This window comes from Nothobranchius furzeri, chromosome 8 (genome assembly GCF_043380555.1).
Source record: "Nothobranchius furzeri strain GRZ-AD chromosome 8, NfurGRZ-RIMD1, whole genome shotgun sequence".
Taxonomy (NCBI): domain Eukaryota; kingdom Metazoa; phylum Chordata; class Actinopteri; order Cyprinodontiformes; family Nothobranchiidae; genus Nothobranchius; species Nothobranchius furzeri.
The window spans coordinates 64,750,419-64,765,384 of NC_091748.1; the positions used below are offsets into that span (position 1 = coordinate 64,750,419).

Below are 14,966 nucleotides of genomic sequence, written 5' to 3' on the forward strand. Positions count from 1 at the left end.
CTGCTGCAAACAGCTCATCTTGAGCATTGGCTGCTTTCGTTTTAGGGTAGAATGCTGATTGGATAACAGAGCTGTCAATCAAAAGAATGACTGGAGCTCAGTGTCAGCGCGCGAAAGGCATTTCTCGTGGGTGCGACTTGTCTTCGGTAAGGTATCGCGAGATTAGCGCCTACACATTAGTAACCCGATTCCACAGATGGTGGTGGTTGTAGTCAACAACTCCCAAACACGTTTGGCTTCAGCACTAACTTCCGCTTTTACCTGTCTCAATGTTCAATAGACTTCAGTGTAATAAAAGATTTATGTTTACAATTTTGGTGAATTATTGCTAAGTAAAAGAATCGGCTCCAAATGAAACAATGAATTTGAGATGAAAATCTGTGCTCAAACAGATACAAACACATTTTTATTTTGTGTATTTTTTGAAAAGTGATGACAAGAATATACCAAATAGCTCTATTTAAATTAGAGGAGAAAATCACTGCTATGAAAGTAAGCATTGTTATGTGCTGCATCTAAAGCCAAGCTTTATAATAGTAAAGTAAAAGATGAGAAAACAAAAAGAAACCCTTTGGATTCAACAAGTGAAACTTCTCAAAAAATGAAATCAAAATCAAACAAGGACAAGAAAAAATCTCAGATGCAAGCCTATCAGCTGTACGGTGTCTCTGGTGTGGTGGATCCTCGATAAAGTTGCTTGGGGGGTGCTGAACAGCATTCAGAGCTCAGCGAAGATGACAGGAAATGAACACGACAGGCCAACTCATCCAGAAAGTCCCTTTGGAGCTTTGCAATTGCTTGAGAGAGCACAACCGGCAGTGACTGCACACCCAGGATGATGGAGTCCAGTTTCTCTTCCAGAACCACAACCCTCCTGTCCATCTCTCCGGCCCGATGCTGGAGTTCTGACACCAGATCGTACATCATGTTCTGAGTCTGGAGGGCAACAGAGAGAAAGTCCAACAACCCGGCAGGTCTTAAGTTTGGATCATCATCAGAATAATAGCTTAAGTCATTCTCACTCTTTCACTTAGCCACAAACCTTTTCATTACTTATTTCATGTATATATGAAAAGTTTTGGATTCTAGCCTGGTTTCATCCTAATGTGAAAATTGCGATTTCTTCTATAGAAAACATCATAATTGAGCAGACAAAGCTAAAAATGTAAAATGTCACAATGGGGCCTGTGGATCACAATCAAAGGTATATGTGAAATGAACGCAATGCAAAAAAAAAAGAAGCTTCAAAATAAAATTCTGATTTAACATCTAAAAGTATGTCCCAGCACTTACAAACCTTTGCAAGATCAGCAACTGTATTTGCCTGATCTGTTAATTTCCTCTGCTCCATTTTGAGTCTTCGCAGTCTAAAGTAAACAAACAAACAAACAAAAGTTATATGAATAAGGTAATTGTTTATCTTAGCAATAACCCAATTTAAGAATATTCCAGATTTTACTCTTAACAACATTAAGAAAAGCATGTATCTCAACTCTATAAGCTGAATTTGACTACAGTAATACGTACTGGTGGATGGCTTGAAGGAATTTCCTCTGATGGTGGCGTACGCGGGCATGGTCGACTTTTTTGACCAGCTTGGTGTTTTTGTAGATGAGCCATGTCTCCCTCAGTACATTAGCTGCTGTATTTTTTATCTAAATAGGTAAATTATGAGGTACTTTAAGTCATGTTTCTGTGCTGCAAATTGTTTGTCTTCATGTTTAAAGTATGCAAAAACTCATTAAAGAGCAAGTCACCCCCAATCAACCTTTCTTTGCTGATGTAAATGAGTGTCTAATCATGCTGTAGACATATGTAGTCAATACTGTGGCACTTTTGTGCATCTTAGTTCAAATTTAAATATTCTTTGTAAAACTGTCAGTGCTGCGCCGTCTTCAGGTATAAACTTTGCACTGCATTTGAATTCCAACCAGCCATCGCGATTGGCTGAGAGATACACTATGACATTGGCTGGTACATTATGATGTCACAATGTCGTTGTGAGCCTGTGGGTGTTTGTCAGTGCCAAGGAACCTTGCCTTGATGTCTTGGCCCCGCCCCGGTTACCTAGGAGATACATCATCGGGAGATGCCAAGACGTGTTCCAATGTTCATGTTCTACCAAGGCGTGTGTTCTCCATTTGTTAGCTGTTTAGCTAGCTGAGCAAGGAAACACGAGAGGTGTCTTGTAGCCTAGCCTAGGTCAAAAATTACCCATAATACACTGCAGTATTTTCAAAAGGATGGCGGATCAGAAGCCGGCAGCTACTTCGGGGATAATTTTTAAATTTAAAAGTAAGTCAACTAATTAAAAATGTTTTTTTAGATCCAAAGAAGTTATCTATTGTTGGTTAGTTGCTTAGTAGTTGCTGCTTTGGTGGCTAGCGGGTAGTAACTCACTTATATTTTTGATTTAATAAACAAATACTCAATTTAAAAAGTAAAAGCCTCGCTATATATTTATATTGAAACTAATACGTATAAAATATAATGTTGTCTCCCGTGTCATGTGATGTTATGTGTCCGCCGTGGAAGCCACGGTCATGTGATGCAAGTCTGTTTCATTTAACCGTTTTTTTTTTTTTTTTTACCAAGGAAGGACAGTGTCCTCGTAAGTAAGGCGTCTGGCCTCGCAAGACATCGCCTCGCAAGGCCAGGTCCCTTGACATTGAGAAACACCCTGTGTGTGTATTTATTAGCGGCTCCGCCCTCTCGGTCAACCAGGCCACAGCATTTGTTGCATTTTTCAAACAAGTGGGAGTGGTGTAAGACTCTGGTAGGGGGTGACTTGCTCTTTAAGAATTTGTCTTGCTTATGACATAAATCTGGCAAACCCCACACTCACCGTTCTGATGATCTCATAAGTAAAACCCACTGCTGGCTCAGAAATGTGCATTTGTGTTTGGAAACAGACCTTTTTGTAAAGCTGAGTATCCATCATAAAGTTGTGGACGTGTTTTTCAGCTCTGGTCAGCTCTGACTTCCTTGCAACAACAGCTACCACCAAGGCGGTACAACCTGCTCCCTGAGGAAAAATGTTGTCATAGCTGTGTTCATGCACTCATTGTAGGAAAAGCATCACAGTTAACTCTGCAGTCTGCTGTTCTGGAGCAGGCTTTGCACTGTTAATAGTAGAACACACTATTTCTATCATTGCCACTGAAGATGGATAAATAATGCACTGGAATCATGAGCTGCAAAAGGGAAAAAAGCTAACTTTGGTTAAAAGATAAAAAATAAATCAATGTTTTAGTTAGTTAGTTAGTTAGTTAGTTAGTTAGTTAGTTAGTTACTTAGTTAGTTAGTTAGTTAGTTAGTTAGTTAGTTAGTTAGTTAGTTAGTTAGTTAGTTAGTTAGTTAGTTAGTTAGTTATAATCTTTCACTGCATGTCTGCATATCTCACCATAATTCCTGTTAACAGGCAAACCCCTTTTCCACAGTAGGTGTGAGGGACCATGTCTCCATAGCCGATGGACAGGAAGGTAATGGAGATCAGCCACATCGCTCCGAGGAAGGTGCTGGCCACTTCTTGTGAATCGTGATACCTGCCGAGGAATGACACCTGGCTGTTGACATCACGTTTCACCAGAAAACCGATTTCTCCTTCCTTATAAGTTTGGTTACTCGGTTGCTAATGACGTTCACACACCGCTCACAAATGCGCACAGTCCATGCTGCGATGATCCAACAGGACACACTGAAGATGAGCAGGACCGTACCGGGGCAGATGGTCATCAGGGTCTTCATGACGAAACGAGTGTCGAAGTTGATCTTGTTGAGGGCCCCGATGCTGCGTGACGAGGCGTCTGTGAAGAGCTTGCTGTGGAGCAGCATGACCCGTCCAATCAGGTACAGGCGCAGGAACATCGGCACAGACAGGACGATGTCCACATCGGCGTCTGCCACAGACGCCGTGTAAGTGAAGGCCAGACGTGTGGTCCAGCTGAACACGTACTGACCCGGGATTGGATGGATGGCACAAACAAGTAGCTCCAACAGGATGAAAAGGATCCGCTCTAAAGTCATGGCTATCCTCCAGTCGTCTGCGCCGTTGTCTACCATGAAGAGCTGCAGAATTACAACATTAATGAAAGTCCAGAACACAAAAAGGAAACAAAGATTATCTAAATGATCTGATAGAACTAACTGGTTGTTTTTTTCCCCAGTGTGTAAAATTCATGTCGAAAGCTCAAAGTACAGGAAGACTAAAGGTATTTTACCTCTATCTCCCTGGCATGGTACATCAGAATGAGTACAAGGAGCATGGCCGTGGAAACACTGATCAGACCCTTTAGTACATGAGAATAAACAGAATCCTGTAAAAGAAGAAAAAAAAAAGAAACGGAGAAAAATAAATAGTGAGTGTAGTCTGATATGAGAATCCCAACAAAACTGATACAAATAGATTTTTCTAAGTTTATTGCTGACGTTTCTTTATGAACCATCAGAAAGTTTTCCTGCGTTCTGGTTTCTAAACTTTAAATCCTAATCAGGTTCTTTGAATTTTTTTCTTATCAGCTGTTACAAACAATTCTTTAGGATTCACCTGCGCCGTGGAGCAATACCACAGATTTGAATGGATGGTATGTAAAATACTGTGAAATGTACCTATTGTTGACAGGTTACATCAGCTGAGTTTTACCTGATGTAGAAGCAACAACTCCTGTGTGACAGATTATGCCCCAGCCTCATTAGTGAAATCTATTTCAACTTAGACTATAGTAAATAGTCTTAAACTCAAAAAAATTAGGATATGATGCAAAAGTCAATTTATGTCAGTAATTCATCTTAGACTGAGAGACCCTCCAAAGGCTCAGGAACCCTTTGCAGGTGTTTGGGATTCATTAGCTGATTAGAATGTGACACTTTGAGTCTAGAATAAAGTTAAAGTCCCATTTGTCATCACACACTGGTGAAATTCATCTCCGCATGAGACCCCTTTCCTGGGGAGCAGTGAGCTGCAGCAGTGGCCGTGCTCGGGAACCATTTGGTGGCCCCAATCCAACCTCTTAAAGCTGTGTCAAGCAGGGAGGCACTGGGTTCCATTTTAAAAGTTTTTGGTATGACCCAACCGGGATTTGAACCGCGATCTCCCAGTCTCATTGAACCTTTTCACAATATTCTAATTGTCTGAGATTTTGAATGTGGGGTTTCCATAAGCTGGAAGCCATTATCGTCACAGTTATAACAAACATCTGGCTTTATGGTCTGTCTCATGTATTAGTTTCACCTTTTAAGTTGAATTACTGACAAATGAACTTATGCACTATTTCCTAATTTTTCAAGTTTCAATTTTCCAGGTTCTACAAACCCCCAAGGTACTTTACAACACATCAGTCATTCACCTATTCACACACACATTCACACACTAGTGGTGAGTAGCTCCATTGTAGCCACAGCTGCTCTGGGGCGCACTGACAGAGACAAGGTTGCCGTGCAGGCGCCACCGGTTCCTCTGACCACTGCCAGCAGGTAAGGCGGGGGAAAAGTCTTGCCTAAAAATGACTGTGACAGACTGAGCGGGGTGCAAACCACGCACCACCCATTGACTGTCACAGATATTCGTCTGATTGTATACTCATGCAACTTTTAAGAGAAGTCCTTCTAAGGTCTGTAGTACCTTGCTGTAAAATGCTCTTGACAGCTCCGTCTCAATGACCATGGCAATAATCCCAAACATCCCACAGACCAAAGCGTAGTCGCTCAGCTGCTTGCGCTTCCCAAACAGAGCTTTCCTTTGACCCAGCCGGTAGCTAATGTCCTTTGTCTTCTTCTCTGGTCTGCTGCTCTCTGCTGGGATCAGGTTCTCGCTGTTGGCTTTGCTGGAGTCTTCTCTCAGAACTTTAGAGAATGCATCTTCAAAGACGGCACTGTGAAGAAGCTGAAGTGGTTGTTGGCTCGAATGAAGGTCTGTGAGACTAGATGCCCAAGTACCCTGGCTGCTGAGAGGCCGCGCAGCATCCCCGTTGAGAATGTTGCCCGTTTCCAAGGTTTCGGAGATTGGAGGAGAGTGTTTAGGGAGAGATGGGTTCGATCCACAGAGATACGGAGAATTCGTCTGCAAAAGAAGGTAGAATAGAATAGAAGACAATGTTTTATTTTTAAAGCAAAGACAGAAAAATATATAGTTATATATGAGACATATGGTTTACAATTACTCATCAGTTTGGTACCTGGCTTTCTTGCGGTCTTGTTTCGTCCTCCACTACATCCTGGTTGTCGAGCAAGCTGCACTGGCTGGTGGAGACAGATTTTAGACTTTTTTGACTGGCAGGTTTCTGTGATTTCTGCGTGTTGGCCGGGCGACAATAAGGGAGATGACGGCATTTGAGTACGAAGGACGGATTTCCGGATGGCTTGCATGTTTGGTCACCAGTTACCGAACAGCGAGAGTCTTTCGTTTGGCGTTGCTGCACCAACAGTGGTTCTTTACCAAAAATCTCTTTCCAGTTGATTACCGAGAGTTGAGGCTGTTTCTGAAGCGGCTTATTTGTCTCACATTCAATGGATTTTAGAGGAATGTTGAACACATTTGGACAAGTCAGTTGGGTGCAGTCCTTCAGTTTAGGATGACAGCAAGGCTGTTTTTTCTGACCTTCTTGGTCAGCGCTCTGAGGCATGACAGTATTTGTTGGGTGGATTGCTGCAAGTTTTTGAAGATCTTTGTGGTTTTTTTGCTGTGGAGAATGAGTGGTGGAACGGTGGGTGCTTTGGGAGAAAAGTTGTGTGTGAGCTGATGAAATGCTCCTCTTATTTCTCACCCTGGAGAGGCTCTCTTTAAGAGAGCCTCGATTTGAGTGTGGTAGAAAACTAGAAGTCTCAGAACACTGGTGCACATCAGGACAAGGACAAACACACGCTCTTCCTCCGGAGGGTGGGTTATCTGCGCTCCTGACCTGGTCACAAAGCAGCAGCCAGTCCTGGTCACTCAGCTGTGACAGGGTGAGGTTCTGGGTTCCCAGCTGAGCTGAACTTCTCGGGGGACTGAGTCCTTTAGACGAAGCAAAACCCTGACTTTTCTCTGGTGGGGACGAGGATGTGTCACCTGACGTTTCAGAGTATGGATCATGCTTCTTCTCAGGACCTCCTGTAGTAAAATGTTCATGATCTCCATCTCGGAAGACTTCACCTGTTGAGTCAAGACGTCTTGTTGCATTGGTGGGTTTAACCAGAATCAACCTCATGGCTTCACTGCAAAGCGTATGGACAAATTTATTAATGTATTATTATTATTATAAATGTATTAGTTTAATCACAAATTAAATTTTTTTTTTCATTTTATATTTAATTTTTTTTTTATTTTTCTTTGTTCTTGTGAAGCGCCTCATGATTGTTACCATGAGATACGCTGTTACAAACTATATATACAAACTATTAAAGCTAAAATAAAAAAACAACAACACACAACTAAAAAACTATAAAACACCTCAAATGTTTACTAAAGAAACAAATGTTTCATATTTGCAGTCATCAAATATACATTTAGAAAAGAGTTTAAATTATTCTCATTACAATAAAGAACGAGCCAACAGATTTTCCTTTATGCTCGGAAATAAGATGATTATTTACTGCCAGAAGGCTCTTTTGTAAAAGAAACTATCTATTTAACCCCAGATTGAGTGTTTCAGGAAAATGGAGATTAAAAAACAATCATTCTGTCAAATGCAGGTGTGACACCCCCCCCCCCCCCCCCCCACACACACACACACACAAAATCGAGTGTGTTTACTGAGATTGGAGATCAGAAATGCAGAGAGGAAACAGATCAGCTTCACACATCAATTTAACTTGTGTGAAATAAACAAAGCCCTTTTTGTAATTATAAAAATTAATCAAAATGTCATTTTGAGTCAATTTACACTCAAATAACACAGAATTGTTCCCTAAAAAAAGTTTTTAAATGATGCCACAAGAAATCCTTCCGCATGTAAATAGATGAAACAACCATGAACAAAACGACAAAAAGTGATCTTTATCGACCATTTGAACTGATAAATTAAACTTATTTTGGTTCTGCTTACAGTAATCTGTAATTGTCTGTAATCTCCACCACCATTCTTACCTTTTTTACCTTTTTCCTGCATGTGCCTTTCTGTCCAAACTTGAAGAAGCAGGTCACAAATAGAAAGTGAACCCCAGCAGACGTCTTAAGAAGAGCAGCCTGAGTGAATTCCCTCCTCCCGGGATGACCACTTGATAAAGAAGCCTTACGAAATGCTCTCCTTTGAAAGTAATGATTAGAATTCAACACGAAGAAAGACACAAGCAGCAGCTGGCTGGTGGAGGGTTGCCATGCAAATGGAGCAGAGTGGGAGGGTGCAGGTGGAAAACAAACAAATCTGGAACATCAGATGGAACCATTAAAAAAACGTGGCTAAAAACTGGGAGGGATCAGGTTGGCTGGAAAAGGAAATGAGAGGAACTGTTAGCATTCATTGCTAAGTGAGATATAAAAGGTCATTTGAAGTTGCCATTGAAGCGTGTGGTTCAAAGGCCTTCGCATGCTCTCTTATCTCTTCCGCCACAAGAACCCACAGGACAAAAGTGTCCATTTTTAATCCTGGTTCTGAATGAATCAAGGCCGGTGTCTTAGAAGATCTGACAAACGAAACTGCAGGAAGCAAATCAGCCATCACTTTATAAACAGGTGCATTCAAACACACCACTGCTTTTAAAAGATACCCATGTGCTTTTACGGTTTTGAGGTGAGAATTATGCAATATTCTAGATTTTGGCTGCTGTTAGTAAATAAAAACTAATATTTTGATTTTATTCTTTAGGATAAACAAAAAGAACTAAAGAATTATACTTTATGCAGCTAAAATGATTGACTTTTTATATTTTAGTACTGATTTTAATTTAAATGATTTATTTACAACATATTGAGTTATTCTCAGGCAGAATCAGCCCACTGAACTGCACAACCCTCTAAAGCCTGGGGTTGCTGCCTCAGCAGCTCCATACGCTGGAAAATACAAAACCTTTGTGAAGAGCAGCAACACTGGCCTGTCACATGTCCATTTAAACTGGAATAACACAGTGGTAATTAAAATAATTATATACGGTAGCTTATATTAAAACAAGTTTTCAGTTGTAGCAGAGTAATGGCCCATGAGGCTGGCTGAATAGATGGAGGAAAACTTCAAAAACAAACATAATGCTCGCCGTGGTGAATCCAGACTAAAGAGGCTTTTCTAGACCAGTGGATACCAAAGATCTGCATCTTTCAGACAAAATGTGGCACCACTGTCCGCGCTTTTTAACTTGTTTTTACCAACAAAAGCACATTTATATGAAAGAGTTAAGTATTAAAAAAACAACAGTGTTGATTTGTGTTCATCTCCAATTCAGCAGTGCAATTTAAACATCAACTAGCATAAATTCTTTTGATATTTAAGAGAAGACAAGTCTATTTTAACAATTATGCACTTAAACAATCTGCGATGTAGAAGTTTATTGGTCAAGCTTTCGGTCAGAGACCTTCATCAGGAATTGTGCTAACTATTATGCACTTACCAAAGTGACCGTTTCATAAGGGATGCTTGATATATCGGCATCAATATTGGTATCAGCCAACGTCAATCACTTTTTAATACATTGATATCGGTACGATGAGTAAAACTGGGCAACATTTACAAGCAAAATTTCATCTCGTTTCTGTTTGTGTATCTGTTTCAGTGGGGGGGGGGGGGGTCTCATGAGACAATGATGGTTATCTAGCCTAGTGAACTAGAACAAGTTCTTGCTTTGCAAATAATCTATTAAGTCTGGCTTGCCAGGCTAATGGTAATCATCTCAGAAGAGTAAATGTTAATGTGTGTATGTGTGTGTGTGTATAACGCAAGGCATTTGAAAATTCAGCTTGTATGACTTTCTGTCTATACAAAATCTGTTGATAACAGAAGCATAATCATCAGCATATATATATATATATATACATATATGTATATATATATATATACATATATGTATATATATATATATATACATATATGTATATATGTATATATATATATATATATATATATATATATATATATATATATATATAAACACACACACATATCAGTATCAGCAAATATCGGTTATTGGCCATAGCAGCTATACTAATATCAGATATTGTTATTGGCCCAAAATTTACTATCGGTACATCGCTACATTTAATAAAACTTTTTTTTAATTATCTCAGTCGTCTTTTCCAGAAGTGTCCAAATATTTCAACACAAGGGCCAAAATCATGTCTTTCTGGGACAAAAATTAGATTTTTTTATTGTAAAAAAAAAAATAAACAAAAATGATTTTATTGATTTATTTATTTGTGCTAAATATACATCTTTTCAGTAAAAATCTGAACATAAATGTTAAAAAGTGTCAATCTATGTGACTTTTTCTAGAAATGTTACTTGGGGGACCGCATAAAATTACTTCAAGTGTCACCAACGGGCCACATATTGGTCGTGTCTGCACTATTCTAGGAAAAATGTGCACAAAGCAGCATCTGCTGTATCTGACAGGATGTGATCAAGCTCCTTAAACATACTGGGCTGTGAAGACAAAAGCAACACAAGATGTTGGCGATTTAGAGATGAACTTTAATAAGTTACTCTCACAACATCTGGAGTCCCACCTACCCAGATGGGTTAGAAAAAAAGATGCAAGTTAATTAATTAGATGTTCGAATGCTTCATTAGAGTCTATGCACACAAATATGATGAAGAGTCGTTAACTCGATATGAAAAAAACTTGATTTTTCTTGCTAGCCAATGGAAGAACAAAGTTGTGTCCTCTGACACATGAAACCTCCAGATGAAGTTCTCATCAGCAGCACATTATTCACTGAAATTTTTTTTTTTTCCAATAGAAGTCTCCAATGTGCCCAAGCTGAGTTGTCAAATGTTATGGCAAGAAAAAAAGAAATCACTTTGTGTTGTAGGTGGCAAAACGCTGGTTCAGGGGGTTCTCTGGAGATTTATTCCATTCCTTCTTCAGCTGTTGCTTCAGCTGTGACAGCCGCATGTTGGGGTTCTCCTGTTTTAGACGAGGCATGTTTGCTTCCTCATAGGAAGCAAATGCAGCTTTCATCCTCCGCTCCGGGTGGCGGTCCAGGTCCTCTGATTCAGTGCTGGGAGAGAGAAAACAGTGGTCACCAAGAAAGCAAAGTAATAAGATCAGCGTAATGAAAGTGAAAACATGTCACATATTTGTACCTGAGCACAGCGATGGCGTCCTCTATTGTTCTGGCTTCCACAGATCCTTCATCAGCTATAACTCTGTTGATATTCTCCTCCAACGGGGTCTCCAAATGGCTTTTCTCTGTAGGAATGAACAGTTTCGTAATTCAAGAGACTTAGATCAGCACCTCTAAGCTGAACTTTACCTTTCTGTTTGATCTCCTGTTGCTCTTCCTGTTCGTTCTGAAGCATCTGCTCAATTTGGGCACGGGTCACTTTTCCACCAGATCCAGCCTCCTTCTGAGATTTGCCTTTTAGATGGGAACTCTCCTCATCCAGAAGTCGCTGGTTTTCCTTTTTCCTCTCCAAGAGCTCCATCCTCTTCTTCTCCTTCCCATCCTGCAGGGACAGAAAACAGTTTGAGAGATTAAAAGTTGCAGATGTTATTCATGTAGAGTTAAACATCCAACATAAATATCCAACATTTGTTAAAAATTGTTGATGTTAATCTGATGAGTTTAAATATGACTGCTCACTTTTCTCTGCTCTTTCTTGAGAACATGTTTGTCTGTTTCTTGCCAGAGGGCATCCTCCTCCTGCTGCTTCTTGCGGGCATCTGCGACAGCCTTGGCTTCAGCCTTTCGGGCTCTGGCTGTGGCCGCCTTAGAGTTTTCCCCCTGGAACTTTTTGGGCATCCCAACAGCTGCTATTTCAGCTGGGGGTGAGAGAAACAAACAAAATAACAGATAATAAAAAAAAATAATACACCAATACAGCCAGCGTTTAAAAAATGTAATCAATTATTAAAATTTATTTTTATTCTTTATCATCTACATCTAGACACTGGGACAAGTTAAGGCACTGTTCTCATAATATCAAAGATAAACCAGAGTTATTTTAGCCAGATGTGCAGCTAAGCGACATTAAGATTACTTTAACACTGTGGGCTTCACAAAGTTTGTAAATCTCTCACCCCCTAAACACGGGTTAGGAAACAGATAAACATGCGGCAAAAATAACAGTACCGTTACCAATTAAACATCTATTTTCAACATGTCTCTTCTGTGCTTGACTAAGTAGCTACTTAGCATTAGCTGGTTGAAGTTAGCCGAGTAAAACCGATTTTCACGCTAGTTAAGGGCCGATTGTTCATTAAACTATTTCATTTATAACATATTTGCAGTAGTCACAACGCGAAATCGTACAGGTAAATTATTCCTACCGATAGGAGACGAAAACCAGGAAACAACAATTTACTGTTTTGAAGAGGCATCCGCCACCTCCACCCCTAACAAGGGCGCGTAGTGATGATGTCATCAACAGGCCCCGATCTTGCTTTGATTAAAAAAATATGACCGGTGTCCCGAGCCGACACCTGAAACTAGAAGGGTTTTTTTTTTCTTTTTTTTTTAGTTTACATACTTACAAACTCTTACAGGGAAACGACAGTACAGCATCGCTTGTGTTAAGCCAGAATTTAGAACTAAAAGATCTCTTGCAATTAAACAAAACAAAACTATGTTTTCACACACACACACACACACACACACACACACACACACACACACACACACACACACACACACACACACACACACACACACACACACACACACACACACACACACAAATAAAAAAAAAAAACTGCCATAAAGAAAAGAAAAAAAAAACAACATTTTCAAGGCCATATTCTCACTTATTTCGAAAAAAATTTCAAGCAGTGTGAATCTTTTCTATGAAAAAAAAACGAAACGCTTTCTGGGTATCAAAGTTTTGACACATTGTTTAAAAGGATAAGTACTGGTTCATATTTTCACATGTCTGGTCAGCATACTTGCAGTTTTTTAAATGAGCTAAAGATGCATACAGTGATATCAGTTCAACCTTTAGGACGTTTAAGGAAGGATTTTCATTACACCATTTACATTTATGAAGGTGGTATTTTCCAACAAGTATAATAATATTACTCAGTATTTCAAGTTATTTTGACAGACTGTCATCATAATACAAAACCTGTGTTACTGTCATCAGACTCTTTCTGTTAATTGTTATTCCCACCCAGTTTACCATATCCAGCCAAAATAGATGTTACTGAACAAGAAATTAAATAAATAAATAAATGTTCAACACTCTCTTCTTCTTGTAAACAAAAACCACATGGTTTCCTCAAAACCGAATCGTTTTTTTAAGCATTGGAGCTGCTGTGTAATATCATCCATCCATCCATCCATCCATCCATCCATCCATCACTCTTCTGAACCCGCTTAGTCCACGTAGGGCCGCGGGGGGGGGGGGGGGGGGGGGGGGGGGGGGGCTGGTGCCTATCTCCAGCAGTCAACGGGCAAGTATACGGGATTGTGTAATATCCATTTATTATTTTAAACTGCATTTCCTTAATCTTTGGGGGGATAGACCATTTGAAACATGCAGTTTATATATGTATATGTACAGTCTATGGTTTATATATTTCTGATTTATCTTAATATTACATCCCTTTAGTTTTATGTCTTTGTTAAATTCACGAAATGAAATTTCTTTAAACAGTTTATTTATGGTTTTGTTACAACACTTTTTATTCATTAAAGGAATCTGTTTTAACTGTAACAAAGGTAAAGTTATTTGACTTTGAGCATACATTAAATGATGTTGTATCAAATGCAACAAGGGCGAAGGGATTGCTTTACAAATTTTGTTGTATTCTCTAAGTGAACATTGGATATTATATTTTCCATTAAAAGCCTTTATTTCGACACTGACCTTTTGAATCTAGTAAATCTGTAACAAAAATAATTCCTTTTTCTTACCACTTATCTGTAAATAATGAATTTCCTGGTTATTGTCATTGTCCTATTATTCCACAAGGTGGAGCCATGGGGAGTAAAGTTGTGATTAAACACCATCTTCCAGTAAAACAATATTTGTTTGTGATATTCTGACAGCTTGATAGGCAACCTCGATATGTCAAAATCACATTTCAAAAGGAACTTCAACCCTTCCACCTTTTTAAATATATTCCTTGGGATATGGAACCATATTGAGTCAGGTTTTAAAAGATAAGCTTTTAGCCAATTTATTTTGAAAACTCCTACCATAGATGGGAAATCAATTGTCTTAATTCCTCCTTTAGAATAGTCTTTAACCAGTTGTGATTTTTTAATATAGTGTGTTTTATTGCACCAAATGAAATTATTTATTTTTGAATTAATCTTTTTGATACTCTGCGGGGTAATATAAAAAGAATATAATGGATAGACCATCTTTGAGACACCTTCTGATTTAGATAACAAATTATGTCCAAAAATTGTAAGACCTCTTGTTAACCAGTGATGCAGTTTTCTAGACATCACATCAAGTTGATCTTTCACATTTTTTGTCCCTCTAATTTTAATATCTTTGTTTAAGTAAATTCCTAGATACTTAACTTCTCCTTTCACTGGAATGGTCTTCATATTGGTTTCCAAACAATCATAGAGAAGTAAAGTTTCAAATTTCTTCAGATTTAGGTTCAAACCAGATGCCTTTGAAAAAACTGAAATCACATTTAGGGCTTCTCCAATATTGAATGATGATCGTTCTTGGCAGCCTGTTGTTTGCAGCGTCGCCCTTCTTCCTGTGTCGATGTACTGTATCCACCATGAGCTGCAGCTTTTCCACTGACACATGTAATGTCACGAAATGGCCAGAAATAAGACCCACAGGTCAGGATCTACAGCCAGGTCAACTTAACCTGGCTACGACTCCAACCTACATTATTTCCCGCACAGAAGACTGAAAGTCTGCACGTAGTCCCTTTAA

General features: G+C 39.2%; 2 protein-coding genes across 4 annotated transcripts; both read right to left on the reverse strand.

The window, feature by feature from the left end:
- Nucleotides 1-26: 26 nt before the first annotated feature.
- On the reverse strand, nucleotides 27-8,660 carry LOC107392782 (small conductance calcium-activated potassium channel protein 2). Of its 3 annotated transcripts, none has more exons than XM_054752242.2 (10): nucleotides 8,063-8,660; nucleotides 6,174-7,129; nucleotides 5,621-6,058; nucleotides 4,221-4,316; nucleotides 3,650-4,068; nucleotides 3,404-3,545; nucleotides 2,915-3,025; nucleotides 1,528-1,655; nucleotides 1,298-1,367; nucleotides 27-936 (listed from the first exon to the last, which is right to left on the reverse strand). In XM_054752242.2, the coding sequence occupies exons 1-10, from the start codon at nucleotides 8,082-8,084 to the stop codon at nucleotides 652-654; spliced, it is 2,667 nt and encodes an 888-aa protein (XP_054608217.2). In that variant the 5' UTR covers nucleotides 8,085-8,660; the 3' UTR covers nucleotides 27-651. The 3 variants fall into 3 exon arrangements, with proteins under 3 accessions (XP_054608217.2, XP_054608216.2, XP_015826272.3); XM_054752241.2 differs by having other exon boundaries at nucleotides 28-936; nucleotides 6,174-7,191; nucleotides 8,072-8,660; XM_015970786.3 differs by having other exon boundaries at nucleotides 30-936; nucleotides 6,174-7,191.
- A 1,911-nt stretch (nucleotides 8,661-10,571) lies between these two features.
- ccdc124 (coiled-coil domain containing 124) lies at nucleotides 10,572-12,489 on the reverse strand. Its single transcript, XM_015970789.3, has 5 exons — nucleotides 12,394-12,489; nucleotides 11,708-11,886; nucleotides 11,378-11,570; nucleotides 11,208-11,313; nucleotides 10,572-11,122 (listed from the first exon to the last, which is right to left on the reverse strand). The coding sequence occupies exons 2-5, from the start codon at nucleotides 11,864-11,866 to the stop codon at nucleotides 10,918-10,920; spliced, it is 663 nt and encodes a 220-aa protein (XP_015826275.1). The 5' UTR covers nucleotides 11,867-11,886; nucleotides 12,394-12,489; the 3' UTR covers nucleotides 10,572-10,917.
- Between the last annotated feature and the right edge of the window lie 2,477 nt (nucleotides 12,490-14,966).

What these genes read in the sequence shown, in the direction of transcription:
- ccdc124 (XM_015970789.3), bottom strand. Translation starts at nt 11,866, where the DNA reads ATGCCCAAAAAGTTCCAGGGGGAAAACTCTAAGGCGGCCACAGCCAGA. An exon ending in TCAAGAAAGAGCAGAGAAAA is followed by an intron (nt 11,571 to 11,707) that starts GTGAGCAGTCAT and finishes CTGTCCCTGCAG; the next exon opens with GATGGGAAGGAGAAGAAGAG. An exon ending in ACAGGAGATCAAACAGAAAG is followed by an intron (nt 11,314 to 11,377) that starts GTAAAGTTCAGC and finishes TCATTCCTACAG; the next exon opens with AGAAAAGCCATTTGGAGACC.
- LOC107392782 (XM_054752241.2), bottom strand. Translation starts at nt 7,184, where the DNA reads ATGAGGTTGATTCTGGTTAAACCCACCAATGCAACAAGACGTCTTGAC. An exon ending in CAAGACCGCAAGAAAGCCAG is followed by an intron (nt 6,059 to 6,173) that starts GTACCAAACTGA and finishes CTTCTTTTGCAG; the next exon opens with ACGAATTCTCCGTATCTCTG. An exon ending in CAAGAGCATTTTACAGCAAG is followed by an intron (nt 4,317 to 5,620) that starts GTACTACAGACC and finishes CTTCTTTTACAG; the next exon opens with GATTCTGTTTATTCTCATGT.